This window comes from Felis catus, chromosome D2 (assembly GCF_018350175.1).
Source record: "Felis catus isolate Fca126 chromosome D2, F.catus_Fca126_mat1.0, whole genome shotgun sequence".
NCBI classification, from domain to species: Eukaryota; Metazoa; Chordata; class Mammalia; order Carnivora; family Felidae; genus Felis; species Felis catus.
Window position 1 is genome coordinate 70,586,184 of NC_058378.1, and position 16,677 is coordinate 70,602,860.

Genomic DNA, 16,677 nt, shown 5'->3' on the forward strand with positions numbered 1-16,677 from the left:
AACTCCTGGATCATTCACTTTGTTCAAGACGATTGAAAATGATTTATATGCCTCATTTGACAATTAAGGTCTTTGGCTTGCCTCTGTAGTCTTTTATTATTTGTACGAATGCCTTGTGTGCTTTTATAAGGCGAAAAATAACCTCAAGCATTTGGACTCTGATTCACCACAAACTCCCCTCCGATTTTTGTTCATTTACTTACATATAATTTTGCCACCTCCTGCAGCTTGGCACTTTGTTGGGTTGCCCACATCTGCACGCTCATCACTTTAAATAGCCGTGTGGTATTTTATTCAACTGAATCTCAGTCTCTTGCTTAGCCATTCCCGTTTCCATGTTTTCACTCTTAAAAATGGTGCCGCTGGCTGCATCTTTGTGGAAGTTTGGGGTATTGTTTCCCCCCCCACTTCAGATCCCATGCTCCTAGAAAGTCACTTTTTCTCTAGGGAGCTGTCCCGGGGTGGGGAGAATGCAGCCGTGTGGAGCCTGGGCATTTCTGCCGGTCAGCAGAGAAGGGGGAGGCCAGTGTGACTTTCCCAGCCCCAGCGTGAATGGTCCTATGGAAAACTCCAGTGTGCGGTTCACTGCTGATTCAGTCACGGGCCTTCAGGGCCAGGCGGGCTGTGCCAGTCTGCTGTCCCCTGCTGAGCCCCGAGCATGTTGAGTTTTTATTATTACAGAGAAGAAGGAAACCCGCTGCCCAGAGTTGCCGGGCGAAGCCTAGTTCTGATGCACAGGGGGGTCCTTTCGGATGGAGACACGAGGTACCGCCTTCAGTCTTTCCTTTCCTCTCTGCCTTGCTCTGTGCCTTGGTATGTCAGGACTGTCGGGGATACCCGCTGTTAAAATGTTGAAACCATGAATGAATCATCCCAAAAATATTTAGACAAAGCAGCTATGAAAACCAGAGCCCTAGTTCCGAATGGAACAGCCCTGGGGAAATGTGTGCCTGGTGGTGTGTTTACTTTCCTGCTGATGAATGTCTGCAAACAGATAGAGCTTCTGGGGATCCTATTCATGGAGACGCTTTAGAAAATAAACAGTAGCAGGTTTGCGTGCTTCTATTCCCTTCCAAATATAGAAAGGTATAATTCACATCTCGAGCAGCCTAGGGGATCTGGACGAGGATAAAACCTGTATTTATCCACTCCGGTGATGGGGAAAATTATACTCACGCCCAGAGTGGATTGTAAAAGTTCATTGTGCCCTTACTGAGGTTTTTTTACTTCTTCGCAAAGTAGGCAGAGTATTTTTGTCCTACAATGGTTTCTGGTACAGGTTGCTATAGGCTCTTCAAGGACGTCTTTCTTGTATAAATAACCATCAGGGCTTGCTTGTGATTTTGTGCCTCTTGACTTTGTTGAAATGACTGAGTTGCCCTCGCACTGCAGAATTTGAGGTTCCAAAAAACGGATCCCTAACCGAAGAAGTTAGGATAATCTAGTTTCTTCCTGATAATCAATGCTGGCATTGTCTGTGTTCTTAGCAGAGATTTGAGCCTCTCTGAATGTGTCTGGGAAGAGAAGATAATGGTACTTGCTCATACTGGTGAGGAAATGCAATACCAAGAAAAAATAAAAGACGGTTAGGAAGCATTGGTATTCGATTGACTGCCCATTGCATTTTAGTGCACACTTTTGAACAGTTGCTAAGTTCTGCCAGGTTATGGTAGTTATTGCAATCTTGTTTGGCCCTAAGAGCAGTGATTTCATGGCCAGATTTATTTATTTTTTTAATCTGTGGCCAATTGTGAAACCCAGGAGCTTTTAAGAGGATTTAGAACTTTTAATTCACTGTTCTGGTTTGTCATGAGCCTTGCACTTGTGAGCAAGAATCCTGTGTTTCTTCTCAGCATAGTAATCTTGGCCAGAGTCTTCAGAAAGTGAAAAAGGTCAGGATAAAAGCTAGGTTTATCAACAGAGAATTAGCGAAGGCAGAGGAGAAGGGGTGCGGTGGGGGGGGGGGGAGCGCAGGTAGTTTGGAAAGTGGTAGAATCTGACTTAAATACTGTGGCCAGTTTTTATTTACTGTGTCTTTTCCTGCCTCTCATCTATACTTTGCAGAATAAATGGGATAATGATGATGAACAGGCTTTGTAAAGCATAAAACACTATTCAGTGATATTAGTGATGCTTGTTCCTGGTGACTTAGGGAATGTCTGGAGTGGTTCCTCCTCCCCCGTTGGTGCGGTTTGTCAGATTCAGGACAAAGACTGGTTTTCCAATGATCTGGTCCTGGGGTCTCTGTGCCACAGCAATTCGGTGCTCTAGGCTCTTCTGCAGAAAAGTCCTATCAACCCAGGAAAACAAGAATATCCACTTTCAGAAGATCTTATCTCTGGGGGAGGATCACCAGCTGAAGATGTTTCCAATCTGATAAATGTGAAAGAAAGAAAGAAAGAAAGAAAGAAAGAAAGAAAGAAAGAAAGAAAGAAGAAAGAAAAAGAGAAAGAAAGAAAGAAAGAGAGAGAGAGAGAGAAAGAAAGAAAGAAAGAAAGAAAGAAAGAAAGAAAGAAAGAAAGAAAGAAAGAAAGAAAGAAAGAAAGAAAGGAAAGAAGAAAAAGAAAAAGAAAAGTTTCTAATCTGGGTCTTTGAAAGCTTCTTAGCAGCCTTCTCGTTCCCCACCCCCGGGAGAACCTGGCCCCGCTGAGCTGTGGACCGTTACCATCTCTCTGCGGTGGCTAATTAATTAGCACAGTCTCTTTGGAGCCCTTGAAGCGCCTGCTCCTGTCCGATAGCAGTTGTTTATCTGACGGTCTGCCTGGCTCTAGCAATTGATTTCCAAGCAGACAGTAACTCTTTAAGAGCTATTGGCACTGGGATGGCAAAGCTTCCCTCCCCTGACTCTGAGTTACTGCGCCACCAAGGCCACGCAGGGGACCCGCCGAACACCGTGCCAACGAGGAAGAGCAAGGGTGGCGTTGCACACACAGTGGCATTTCCTGGAAGCGTCTCAGTTGCGTTGTCCAAGTAACAGCAGTGTAACATTTCACTTGACTGTCACCCCTAGGAGACCTCGCAGTTTTCACGGAAAGCTGTAGATCACACACAGGTGACCCTAAATACGGTCTCGCTGCTGCCGATTGGCACCTTCCCCAGGCCGTGCTTCCCGAGCTGTATCTGGTCTGAGCTTCTGGCCAAGAACCGAGGGTCCCAAAGGCCGTGCCCACGTGGAGAGTGGTGTCTGAGAGCGGAGGGTGAGCTGGCCCTGGGGACCGCAGTGAGAGCTGAGGGTCCGGGGAGCCCAGGCAGCAGGCAGACAGGCTAGTGCTGAGGCCCTCACGTGTCAGAGGCGAGCGCCTCCATGAAGACACCCAGGTCCGGCTCTGATCCTCTAGGTCTAAGCTTGAGGCCCCGGGAATCTGGATGTTAATAGAGACAAGAAATGTGGGAATAGGAAACTTCGTGTTGGACCTGTGAGTGAATCTGGGCCCTACCCCTGTGTGGCTTTGTGTTCTCAGGCAAGCTAATGTCACGGGGCCAGCGCCTGACAGAGTGGTCGTCAAGAGCACATGAGGTAACGTATACAAGGCAGTGAGCGTTCCAGAATGGTCCTTCTTAGAACTGCGTTTATTACCAGCACGGTTATTGACACGGAGAGGAGGAAAAAGCTCAAAAGGCTAGGGAAGAAAATCACGTGTAAGATCACAGTGAGAAACAGAAACATGGTGTCTCTTTAACAAGTAGCACAAAAAAGTCTGAATCCAGTAATCTTCAACATAAGCCAAGTAACGGAATCTGTTTGCAGCAGGTGATTTTTAACTACTAAATCATTTTTTTTAATTTTTTTTTTTTACATTTATTTATTTTTGAGAGACAGAGAGAGACAGAGCACAAGTTGGGGGAGGGGCAGAGAGAGAAGGAGACACAGAATCCCAAGCAGGCTCCAGGCTCTGAGCCATCAGCCCAGAGCCCGACGCGGGGCTTGAACTCCCAAACCGTTGAGATCAGGACCTGAGCCGAAGCCGGACGCTTAACCGACTGAGCCACCCGGGCGCCCCGCTACTAAATCATTTTTATTGTAACCTTTTGAATAATTAATTCAGTCACATGTACTAAAAAAGATATACAGTCAAATCCTTCCTCCTTCATGCTGCCCTTGCCCCAGGGCCCCTATTCCACAGGTAACCACTCTTCGTGATCTACAACTACCATTAGTAATAATAACATTTAGGTACTATTTTCTGCAGGCCATAAGCTGTTCTGAGCGCTTTTTGAATATCAGCTTGTTTATAAGCTGGGAGGCAGATGTTGTAATTTTGTTCTTTTTACAAACGAGGAATCACAGAGGGGTGAAGCAACTTGCTGATCTCTCGGCTCTGTAGTAGAGCCGGGTTTCAGAGCCAGGCAGCCCAGCCCTGGAATTAATGAGTTTACCCATTATGTCACCCTTCAAGAGTCTTTATGCAGGTACAATCGAATGTAAGCGTAGATTTTCCCCTCGGCTTCCCCCAAAGGGTGGTGTACCACTGCTGTCGTTTTGTCCCTCTGTTTTCTTTCATACTTAACCTCCGCCTTGGAAATGATCCCACGTAGGGACACAGAGAGCTTCCTCATTCTTCCCTGCGGTACCATGTAATTTTGATTAAACACCCTGCCCTTCGCGGTTCGTCCAGGAAGTAGAGACCGAACTGGATCTTTGTACCTGTCTGCAGGTCATCATGGGAGGGGCCGACCGGACACATTTGTGTCTTCCAGCCAGGTCTTTTCACCAAGGGGGAAAGGGAGGAAAACCCGCCAGGCCACGAGTGTCCCCAAATAGCCTTAGGGGTCACGCACAAGAGAAGTGCTGCAGTGAAATAACTGTCCTGTGTGGGTAAACATGCGGCATCTAGGGGCTATCCTAAAAGAGTCGCCTCTCAGAAGTCATTTCTCTTCCCAAATGTGAGGCTGTACTTAATATCTCTGCAGCAGCCTTGCAGGCAGAACGGGAAAAATGGAAGTGAAGGCCTTGCTCTCACTGGAGTCTTTGAAGGGAGAATGGGACAGAAAGGGCGCTGATCCCCAGGAGAGGGTGCTGGGAAGCCTCGAGGCTAGTCAGTGAGGGACTCTGATCTCTTGGACTCTGATTCTAGCAGAATGTATCTATTATGCCGTGGGCTTCGGCCCATATATTTTTTTTTTTTTGTCCTGGTGCTCTCTCCATCTTGACAGCCCTTTCGTCCTTTTGTCTGTCCAGTTGCATGCTTTAACTCGGTCACAGGGGTTGCTTCCCCACAAGTTAAGCTGCCGATGGAATTTTCCCGAGGCCGGTGCCTCTTAAGAAGATGAAGTCAATGGAGTAGAATTGATTGCTCTCTAATACACATTTGGCATCTGGAAAGACCTGGGTTTAACAAAAAGCTATTTGGGGTTAGAAGGAAAAATAAACGACGGACTCAAATCCACAAAGAGGAAGCAGATACTCTTGAGAGTTCAAGTTAGGGGCCGGTGAGGTAAGGGAATCCCCTCCCTTTTGAAATATTTACCAGGGATAAGAATCACATTTCATATTCAATTTTAAGGTACGTTTCATAACCATGGAAATTTCTTTAAAGTGTATCTATCATTATTCCCCTTTTGTGTTCCTTTTTTTAAAAAATTTATTTTCCAAATCCTATTCTGATAAAAGCGGAGTCCTTTTTTTTTTTTTTTTCATGTAACTTACAACCAAGTCTGTTTTTCTTATACAAGATGCTCACTGGATCTTTTGTTTTGCTCATCATTGGGGATGGGCTAATGACAGCTTTTAAAAAAAAAAAAAACACAGCACATTTATTACTTGGATGTTCTTGTACAGTTTGTTTTAGGATGACTCATATAGCAGATATTGAAGTAGAGTCTTATCTCTTAGAGATCCTCCAGCCTGCTAGACTTTATGCTGGTCTTATTTCGGGTCTTTGAGTGGCCTTAAATTAGCTAAAGACCTCTCAGGAGGAAATGAGAAAATGCAGGGAGAATTTTAACAAGGTCCTGGCCCATAGTAAGCCCTGACAAATGTTAGTTGTTATCAGTACCTATGGAATGGCCATAATTAAGCCACCTCCCCCAACTTCAGAGGTATCAATTGAAGACCAAAGACTGTGTGTGCATATGAAGGACTATGTGCAGATAATCTGCCTCATGCACAGAGGACACTGTCAATGTGGGTCATTGACAGGGAATTCAGAAGTAAATCCTACGCTCCCATACATGGCATGCCCTTGAACACCACAGAAGCTCACTTTGCTGGTATTCATCTCCTCTGAGCTTTTATGGAGGCCCGGGAGGGGAAGAAGACTCCACAAGAGTGTTTGCTGCCCATCAAGTCGGCCATCTCATTCTGTGACGGTCACAGAAGGCTGTTGTCCAGGAAGGGGGCTCGGCTCTGTGAAGGGTTCCCTTGGGCAGATTCTGAGTCTCAGTCCAGTGCTGGTTTGGGCTGCCTCCCTGGGGAAAGAAATGTGGAGAAGAACTGACATCACCCCTCTAGACTAGACAGAAAAAGTAGGGAGGAAGAATCTAGAGTGGTAGAACAGATTGAGGATGTTTTTCTCTGAAAAATCAGACGATATCACAGAAGAAAGTTGGCCTTATTAAAAGTGGAGGATAAAGTGGTGTAGCGGTTGAAAAACAGCAATCAGCTGTCTGGAGATTCGACATAGAGAGCTACTCTGTAATCTGGACCCAGGTAAGAGGGGCGACGGCAAAGGCCATGTCCTTCCAGAGACTCTGAGAAACTACAACAGTGAGATTCAGTGAAGCCTGGGGGGGGGGGGGGAATACCCTTGGGCCTGCATTTGTCAGGTACCAAGCTGAGTTTTTATTTTCACTTTACTCCTAACAACTTTTGATGACAGTTTTGCGACAGTGGTGGATGAGTCTTCTAACAGATAGGCCAGGGCGTGGGACTCTGAAACACCAACGTGGGATGCTGACCATCTCCTGAGGCCGACGTGTTGGTCTCACTGTGCTCATCACTGCCTGGCTGACCTTGAACAACCCCTGCCTCTCTGTGGACCTGTTTCCTTATCTGTAAAATGAGGGGATAGGACTTGATTCATTCATTCACAGAAGACTTTTTTTCAACCTAATTGCCCTGACTAGAACCTCTCCCGCAGTATTTAACAGAAGTGGCCAGAATGGACATATCTGACCTGCTTTTGACCTTAGGGGGAAAGCGTTCAGTCTCTCATCATTAAGTATGGTATTAGCTGGGAGTTTTTCATAGATGTCCTTTTCCAGTTGGATTAGTGCTATTGTAATCCTAGTTTATGTAGCATTTTTGTCATCATAGGGTGCCATATTTTGTCACTTCCTTTTTCTGCATCAATGGAGTTGATTATATGGTTTTGTCCTTTATTGATATGATGGATTACATTCATCGATTTTTGGATATTAAACTAACCTTGAATTCCTGGGATCGATCACACTCGGGGATGGTCAATAATCCTACAGATTTGACTTGCTAATATTTTTTGAGAGTTTTTGCATCTATAATTATAAGGGATATTGGTGTGTAGTTTTTAAAAAAAATATATTTGTTTTTAATTTTTTTTTTAACATTTACTATTTTTGAGAGTGAGAGAGACAGAGCATGAGCAGGGGAGGGGCAGAGAGAGAAGGAGACACAGAATCAGAAGCAGGCTCCAGGCTCTGAGCTGTCAGCACAGAGACCGACGTGGGGCTCAAACCCACGAGCCGTGAGATCATGAACTGAGCCGAAGTCGGACGCTTAACCGACTGAGCCACCCAGGTGCCCCTCCAAAAAATATTTATTAACGAATAACTTATATGCCAGGCATTGTTCCCGGGACTGGGGACGCAGCAATTTTTCAGAACAGAGAAAAAAAAAAGATCTCTTCTGTTGCGGAGCCTATATTCCTGTGGATGACTGGCACGCCTGCTTTCCACCCACATTTGACCTTTTTTTCTGTGTTCTCTCAATGATGCTTCATGTTCAGCCTTAGTGCCCGTGTGCCAGACTTCTGGAGAGCTGGATGGTCAGTGTTTGGAGATTGGAAGGGGACTACTTTCTTTTTTTCTTTTTTCTTCTTTAAAGTTTATTTATTTTTGAGAGAGAGAGAGAGAGAGAGCATGAGCAGGAGAGGGGAAGCGAGAGAGAAAGAGAGAGAGAGAGAATCCCAATCAGGCTCTGTACTGTCAGTGCAGAGCCCAGCGTGGGGCTTGAACTCACAAACTGTGAGCCTGAGCCAAAATCAAGGGTCAACATTTAACCGACTGAGCCACCCACGGGCCCCAACTTGCTTTTTTAAGTTGCTGCTCCTTTTGTCCACCTTTTCACGTAACTGCTTCTACTATTAGGTATTAGCGTTTTCTGTATGTGGGTTCTTTCATCCAGTATTATATTTGCGAGATTTGTTTATGTGGCTTCTTGTTGTCACAGTTGCTTCATTCTCATTGTTCTGTAGGATTTCATTATATGCATATTCAGTTTATTCACTGCACTGTAATTGGACATATGGATAATTTCCTGCTTGGGGCTGTTGCTAGACAGTACCCCTGTGCGCATGTGTAGATCTTTCCTTTTTTGCAAACATATTTACTCTACTTTGGGCGATAGCCCCAGGAGTGGAATTGCTCTGTCATAGGATGTGTTTTAAGTTCAGTTTTGGTAGATTCTACGAGTTTTCCACCACGCAAGTCCAAAGTAGGTTCCCACAGCAATGTATGACAACGCCAGGTGCGAAACACGGTCACCAGCACGTGGTAAGCCATCCTGGTGAGAGTGTCCCAGTATCACACTGTGGTTTTAATTTGCATCTCTCTGGCATGTAGCGAAACAAGGCAGGAGATCCAGTTCGTTTTAAATATGACAATTAAACAAAACCATCTGACCCCCTTGGGCCTTTTCTTCACAGATACCGCAGCTTTCTTGGGCACCCCTTCCCTGCTAATAATAGAATCCAGAGGCCATTCCCATCCAAATGTCTTCCATAGCCTCTGACTGCCTTTATATTTCCCCAGTAAGAAGAAGAAAAATGGCTCGGGAAGATCAGTCACGACCACCCAGGACCGAGTGCCTGCATATCAGTATAACATGAATTTTGAGAAGGTGGGCAAATGCATCATAATAAACAACAAGAACTTCGACAAAAAGACAGGTAAGTGTTGTGGGCATAGGCTAACCTCTCCTGTTCCATTCCATTGTCTTCAACTTGTATCAGACTTTGATTGGAGAAAGGCAGTGCCCATCTGCTATGGCACACAGCCCCCCATCCAGTGCTATTTATGTGTCCGGGGGGAAGGGATGTGAGGACGCCAGAAACTTTGGAATCGAAGGTCCCACCATGTGCATTATCTGATGCAAGACTGGGACCAAAGGGCTAAGAGTCAGGGGGAGCCTTTTGGCCCCAACTGGAGTTGCCATGATGAGGCTCACCTTCTGTGGGTGAGCTGAGTAACCCTCTCCTTTAAGTTTGCTTCATATATCAATTCCACATTAAAAAAAAAATTAATGTTTGTTTCTGAAAGAGAGAAAGAGTGCAAGTGGGGGGAGGGACAGAGAGAGAGAGGGAGACATAGAATCTGAAACAGTCTCCAGGCTCCGAGCTGTCAGCACAGAGCCCGACGCAGGGGCTCAAACTTGTGAACTGCGAGTTCGCGACCTGAGCCAAAGTCGGACGCCCAACAGACTGAGCCACCCACGTGCCCCGAGTTGCTCCCTTAAATTGTGACCTTGGGAGCATTTACACAAGAGCCAGCAAAGCTGCACTTAGTCCTGACAGGGCGATGCTGGCAGGCAGTTCTCAGCCCGGGATTGCTCATCGTGGGCTTGATTCCCACAGGCATGGGCGTCCGAAACGGAACAGACAAAGATGCCGAGGCTCTTTTCAAGTGCTTCAGAAACCTGGGTTTTGACGTGGTCGTCTACAATGACTGCTCTTGTGCCAGAATGCAAGATCTGCTGAAACAAGGTGCGTGCCTACCCCCTCCCTCCTTCTCCTTCCTCTTCCCAGGAGGGGCAGCATGCCAGTGGGCTCGGAGATGGGGGGCCGCCTTTGCAGGACAGAGGGATTTCAGCCTGGGCAGCCTTTCCTTCGTCTGGACTACTCCATCCCTGTCTGCAGGCTAGGCGGGGGTCTTTCAGGAAACTTAGATCTCTCCCTAAAAAGATGAAATCTGCCCATAGGACAGCAAATGATAGGTTTGGGATCTACAGAACAGTTCTAATTTCAAAGAGTTAATTCGTACAGAAGGAACAAGTCTGTATCATTCTGTCCAGAATGGAGTTGAAATGTAAACTCTTCTCTAATTCCCATGTATTTCAGAAGTGTTATTTTTTTGAAGCTTCTGTGTTTCTTTTGAGAGAGAGAGAGAGAGTGAGCAAGCAAATGTGCATGTGAGCAGGGGAGGGGCAGAGAGAGAGAGAGAGAGGGAGAGAGAGAGAATCCCAAGCAGGCTCACCCTGTCAACCCAAAGCCCAAGGCTGGATCTCACAAACTGTGAGACCATGACCTAAGCCGAAATCAAAAGTCAGACGCTCAACCAACTGAGCCACCCAAGCACCCCAGGAAGTACCTTCTTTTTAAAACAGATTTTACAGATAAGGAAACCAAGGCACAAAATGGTTAAGTAACTTGCCTGGTGTCACAGACCTAACAAGCAGTAGGGCCATGCCCTTCAGCACCCCAGTGTGCTGCCTCCCGGCAGCTGCCTGAACCCCCCTCCCACACTTGGGGCGCACATCCTCAGGAGGCAGCGCCATCTTGGTTTCAGACTGAGTGAGAATTCTAGAGTTCTCCGTGCCTCTCGCTTCTCTCCACTGGTCTTCCTTCTCTCTGGAGGGGTGCTCCTGCCCCTGAATACCTGTCCCAGCAGCGGTCGCTGCCATGCTGGGAAGGAGGACCCTTTTGAGGTCCCGCAGGACTTACGTCTTAACCTTTCAATCTTCCAATGGCTTGCTTGCAGCCTCTGAAGAGGACCACAGAAATTCGGCTTGTTTCGCCTGCATCTTACTAAGCCACGGAGAAGAAAATTTAATTTATGGAACAGACGGCGTGACAGCAATAAAGGACTTGACAGCCCATTTTAGGGGGGACAGATGCAAAACTCTTCTAGAGAAACCCAAACTCTTCTTCATTCAGGTAACCCCCATACTGTCGAAAACGGGAAAGGATTACAGAGTGACTTGGGTCGGATCACTTTTACAAACGTACGTGCTGTTTCGGTCGGGGTTTGCAGACTGGGGTTTTGGTTTTCTCCCTCTAAATGCTTCGCATCTGTATTTGCACCAGACCACGGATTGTGAGGGCATCTTTAAGACACTGCAAGATTTTCATTGGCTCTGGCTTACTAATTCGACACAGGCTTTGTTCATTTATTTATTGATCAAATTCTTGCCGAACCCACCACGCGTAGCCCTCGGCACCGGATGCAGCAGTGAAAAGCACACGCGTGCCTGTTCCCGACTCCATGGGGTGATCTCTGCTTTGTTACTTAGGCTTGCCGGGGGACCGAGCTCGATGACGGGGTCCAGGCTGACTCGGGGCCTATCAATGACACAGATGCCAATCCCCGATACAAGATCCCCGTTGAAGCCGACTTTCTCTTCGCCTATTCTACAGTCCCAGGTATCAAGACCATGCCACTCCATCAACACGCAGGCCTGGGGCTGTATCCCTTTCCTCTTGCTGCAGTGCTAAATTCCCTAAAACGCAGTAGCTTCCGATATACAAGTGGATTGTCTTCCACTTCTGGAGGTCAGAATTCCGAAATGGGATGGCAGGGCCACATTCCTTCTGGAGGCTCCAGGGGGAACATCCGTGTCCTTGCTTTTTCCAGCATGTTTGGGTTCCCTGCCTTGTGCTCCTCTTCCTCCAGCTTCAAAGCCAGCGATCTCACATCTCTGTGACTCTTCTGTGAGCCTGTCTCTCTCTCTGACCACAGCTGGGACAGGTTCTCCTCTTCTCAGGACTCCTGGGATTAGGTCGGGCCCACCTGAGTAACCCAGGTTACGCTCCCCCCTTACTTCCGTAACTGTGATCACATCTGCAGAGTCCCTTCTGCCAAGTCAGGTACCTGTCCATGGGTTCCAGGGCTAGGGCGTGGACGTCTCCGGGGGCCATTGTTCTGCCTGCCATGGGGATGTGTTTGCGTTTCTCTCCAAGTAAGCTCAGCCCTTCCATTTAAGTATCACTACTATTATTGGTAATAGTAAGAGCAAACATTTCTGTAGCACTTACACTTTACAGAATGTCTTACAGAGTGTCTCTTACCTCTTATCATCCTCCTAATAATTGGGTAGGTGGTTAGGAAAGGTGTTCCTGTCTTAATTTTACAGACTAAAAAAAAATTGAGCTGGGGTGAGCTGAAATGATATGCTCAAGATCCCAGAGAGATTTTGGTATAAAACTATAGCAGTAGCTCAGACCGGGATTCTTGACATTGTGACCCAGAAACAGGCACCAGAAAATGCCAGGGGTGAGCAAGCCTGCCCATTTCCCAAGCTCCTTGTCTGCCTTAGTTCAGTAGAATTCCTTCCTGTGCTTTAGTAAAACCTATCACTTAGAAATGCCCTGTGGGGTAGTAGTTCGGTCAAGTGCTTGCTACAGAGGTATTGGTTGGTTACAGTAAATAGGTGTGTTTGGAAAAACAGCTCTGGCAGGATCTACAGATGAGGTTTCTTTAGAATGACAGCTTCACACGTTTTAAGGATCACATAAAAAAAAAAAAATAGTTTGGTCTTCCTGCTCTTGAGAGGGAGGCAGTGGCACGGGGTCATCGGTCTGGGTGAACAAACCCAAGGTAGAGCTGTTGGTGTTCTGAGCAAGGTCTGGCAGAAGTAGGGGAAGAAGGGTGAACTCCAGGGAGGCTGGTGAGAGAAGCGTTCATAAAACGCCACCGTAACCGAGTCATGAAAAATCAGACAGCAGGGGAAGGGAAAGGTGGCTTGCCAGACTGAGTGCCAAGGGGTCAGAGGCAAAACTCAAAAGGCTGCACCACAGCGTGTGTTAGCCTGTGGGCTGCTGCAACAAAATGCCACAGACTCAAGGCAGAAGTATATCTCTCGCCGTTCTTGAGGCTAGGAAATCCAAGACCCAGGTGCCCGCCATTTTGGTTTCTAGTGAGGGCCTGCTTCTTGGCTGGTAACCGCCTACTTCTAGCTCTGTCCCCACCCACATGGCAGAGAGATGGTGGAGGGAGAGGGTCTCTTCTGATCAGGACACTAATTCTTTGGGATTGGGGCTCCACCCTCATGGCCTCACTTAACATTAATTGCCTTCAGAAAGGCCCTATCTCCACATCTAGTCCCATTAGGGGCTGGGTTCAACATTTGAGTTTTGGGGGACACCGTCTATAGCACAGGATGTGACAAGGCACAGCACGGATTAAACCTGGATAGGTAAACAGGGGGGGCCCCACCGTGGGGAGTCCTGTGTGCTATCCTAAGCGGCCTGAACTTCACCCTGATAATGAAGTGCAATGGAACTATTTCAGGTAGGAGAGTCACAGGGTGAGACTGGCTCCCTGGAAGACCATGTAGGTCAGGGGTTAAAGGACCTGAGTGCAGGGGCAGTACTGAAATGGAGGTGACTGTCCATGACCAGCCTCACTAGTTCATCGTATTGAACGAGATGCGTTCCGTGAGCCCCTCTGAAAGTGAATTGTGTTCTGGTACTACTAACACCATTGGGCTTAAATCCTTGCACCGGTGGTTACCAGTGCGCCTCGGGAAGAATTCTAAGTGCCTCGATCATGTCACAGAAAAAGGTTATTTCTGCTTATTGTACATTTATTCAATAAGCGATTGCCATAAATTATAATGGTCTCATTCAACTGGTGAGACCGCTTAGGACTAGGGGCACAAATCACAGCTCATCATGGAAGCCAAGGGCGACTTTATTTTGTTGCATGCTGTCCTTTTAAACTGGAGGGAATGGGGGTAAGTGAGGGGAAGATTCCCTTGCCCCTGTATGGGGGCATCAGCAGGTCCACGGCTTTACAGCTCATGTTAAGATATTAGACAGTATTGCCACTTCTCAAGTCACAGGCAGTCACAGCACTGTAACCAGAATGTCCAGACCGAAATAACAATTAAAACCCTGAAACTAATTTGGCTTTCCATTTCTTCTGATCCCAGATCAGCCCCCCTATAGGTCTAAGGTGCTAAGGGGGCCTTGATCCTTCCCCTTACTCACCTCCTCCCCCATTTGCCAGATCCTTTTTAGGTTCTCCCAGAGCCAAAGATGGGAGGGGGGTGAGTTAAGGTAAACTCCGGGTCCCATAGTCACCTGGCTTCTTGCGCTCTGAACCGGTGAAATGCTAAAGGCTGGGTGCTTTCTCCTTGGGCACTTTCCTGAACTGCTGGGTTTCCTGGACCCTACACCTCCTTGGCTTTGGATTTGTGTCTCCATTCCTCGCTGTGCGTCGTGATTCCTTCCTCCTCTTCTGGGCATCCTCCAGGGCACTTGTCCAGCCTCTTCCTGCTGAGGTCTCCTTGTCCCTCCAAACAATCGTGTTGGACAGGACCCAGGGAAGACTGAGAGCCAGACTCTCTCAGCCACAGACCATATTTGGTCCATGAGAAGCACACCCCTTGCCCTTCTGATGGTGGCCTTCCCAGAGCTGCAGGCTCTCTGGGCTCTACCCATAAGGCAGTTGGTCATTCAGCCACCTCTTACTTTCAGATTTCTCCATGAGGAGCTTGGCTCCGGTTCTGGGTCCCTCCAACAGCAGGAACACATCTCAAAATTCTCTGAAATCTCCTGCAAATTCCTCTCTTGTGAGGCTTGGATTGGAAAGTAGCTCTGCCCCCAGAGGACAGCGAGGAGTTCCAGAGTTAACAAAGTGCTTCTCCGGCATTTCCTTTGAGCACTTGGGTGTTTGATATGCATCCACGCAGGAACACCGGGCCTTGCGTTGGGCATCTTTACACAGCCTTCTAAACCTACGATGTGCGCTCTCTGAGCACACGAGCGTAATCCTCACCGGGGACTTGCACGCAGAGAAGAGTAAGACAATTTCAGAAAAGCAGGTGTGGAGGCCCCGCACACCAAGAGCTCATTCTTGGTGGTGCGGCCAGGCCAGCCGATCTGATCATCTCCTTTCTGTCTTGTTGAAGGCTATTACTCATGGAGGAACCCGGGCAGCGGGTCCTGGTTTGTGCAGGCCCTGTGCTCCATCCTGGACGAGCATGGCAAGAGCCTGGAGATCCTGCATATCCTCACCAGGGTGAACAACAGGGTGGCCAGGCACTTTGAGTCCCAGTCCGATGACCCCTACTTCCACGAGAAGAAGCAGATCCCATGTGTGGTCTCTATGCTCACCAAGGAACTCTACTTCTGAAAATAACCATCCCAGGGATGCATTACTAGCCGAAAAGCTACGGATCATTTGTTCATGAGTCTTTTTTTTTTTTTTTTTTTTAATGCTCTTGAAATACCAAGAAATCCTAAAGGATTTTAATTTCAGGAACACTTGTGGATTCAACAGGAAAGAAACTTTTCTGGTGCTGTCTTACGTACCTATGTTTTGGGAGAGTTGTTTTTTGTTTTGGTTTTGTTTTTTTTTAACAATGTTATCCATTTGATGACTTCGTAATTTCTTCTTAAGACTAATTTTCTGTTCGTACTTTTCTCCTTGTTGTCTCATTTAGTACATACAACAAAAACGACCTCTGCAGATGACTCTCGGCTGTGCCCACCATGATCAGTGGTGACACGGCGGACAGAGTCCTGTTTGCACCTGGCAAAGAGCGTTCCAGTGCTTGAGAGAAAGCAGTGTGTGTTCACCTGTATTGCAGAAAGTGGGTATTGAGTGTGATTTGAGTGATTTTTCATTGGCTTAGGGCAGATTCTCACGCAAAAATTCCCAGAGAAGTTAAAGGAGAGGGGAAAAAAATCAATGGATCTAATACGTATCAGACAGAAAACAGAAGCCATACTAGGTGTTTCAATAGAAGGGTTTTAATAGAGGAGATTGACTTACAGAGATAATCAAAAAGAAGCCAAATAAAAGGAATCTGGTACCACCGAGGGCTATGAAAAGGTGTGGTTCCCTTAATCCAGAAGCTGGGGTAGCCCACAGGAACTGGCCACATGGGCATGGTGGGAGCTGCCTGGTGAGAGCTGGGATCACCCAGGGATAGTGGGGGTTGGAGCCATGGCACAGACAAAGCCCCTGCCTGAGATGGGGCAATACCAGCCGAGTCAGATGTGGAAAAATACCCCAGCTTCATCTCTCCTGCCCTGAGTCTCCCCCTGGCACCCTACCCTACCAGCGTTACCTGGAAGCCAGCTGGCAAGGGCCCTTGGAAATGTGATTTCATGCAGTACAGAGCACAGCAAAGCCTAGTGAGGCAGGGCAGGAACAAGAAGAAATGGATATCAGAATGGCCCATAATGTGAATAGAAGTCATTATATTCCCTGATGTTCAGCAATTCCTCCATTCAATCATCTATCTATTCATTGCGTTGTCAGATAATCTACGTATTGCCCACTCTGTGCAAAATAATCTTTTTTTTAGCTTTAACATATACCTGGAACTTGTTAGATTATTCCAAGCCTCATTCTGAGTAAATTTCTTGTTACCTCTAATTCTATTATGTGGGCAACGTTTATGGCAAAGATTCTCGCACTTTGTTTACAAGGTTACTTTTTGAATTCTTGATAAGTTACTATTTTATTCTGCCTAATAACTGGTTAACACACAGATGTTCATATTTATTGATTAAAATGTGGTTGCTTAATTCCTAA

The 16,677-nt window shown here is 47.0% G+C and overlaps 1 protein-coding gene across 4 annotated transcripts in view; it reads left to right on the forward strand.

Moving 5' to 3' along the window:
- Positions 1-16,677, forward strand: part of CASP7 (caspase 7) — a 30,942-nt gene extending 14,265 nt beyond the window's left edge. For 3 of the 4 annotated variants that reach the window (XM_045040697.1, XM_006938193.5, XM_045040698.1), the window contains exons 3-7: positions 8,947-9,083; positions 9,768-9,896; positions 10,891-11,066; positions 11,423-11,552; positions 15,044-16,677. In XM_045040697.1, coding sequence (XP_044896632.1) covers positions 8,947-9,083; positions 9,768-9,896; positions 10,891-11,066; positions 11,423-11,552; positions 15,044-15,267 — 796 coding nt within the window. In that variant the 3' untranslated portion in view covers positions 15,268-16,677. Of the gene's footprint in view, positions 1-8,946; positions 9,084-9,767; positions 9,897-10,890; positions 11,067-11,422; positions 11,553-14,609; positions 15,024-15,043 lie in introns of those variants that run through there. The other variant, XM_045040696.1, reaches the window with a different exon arrangement.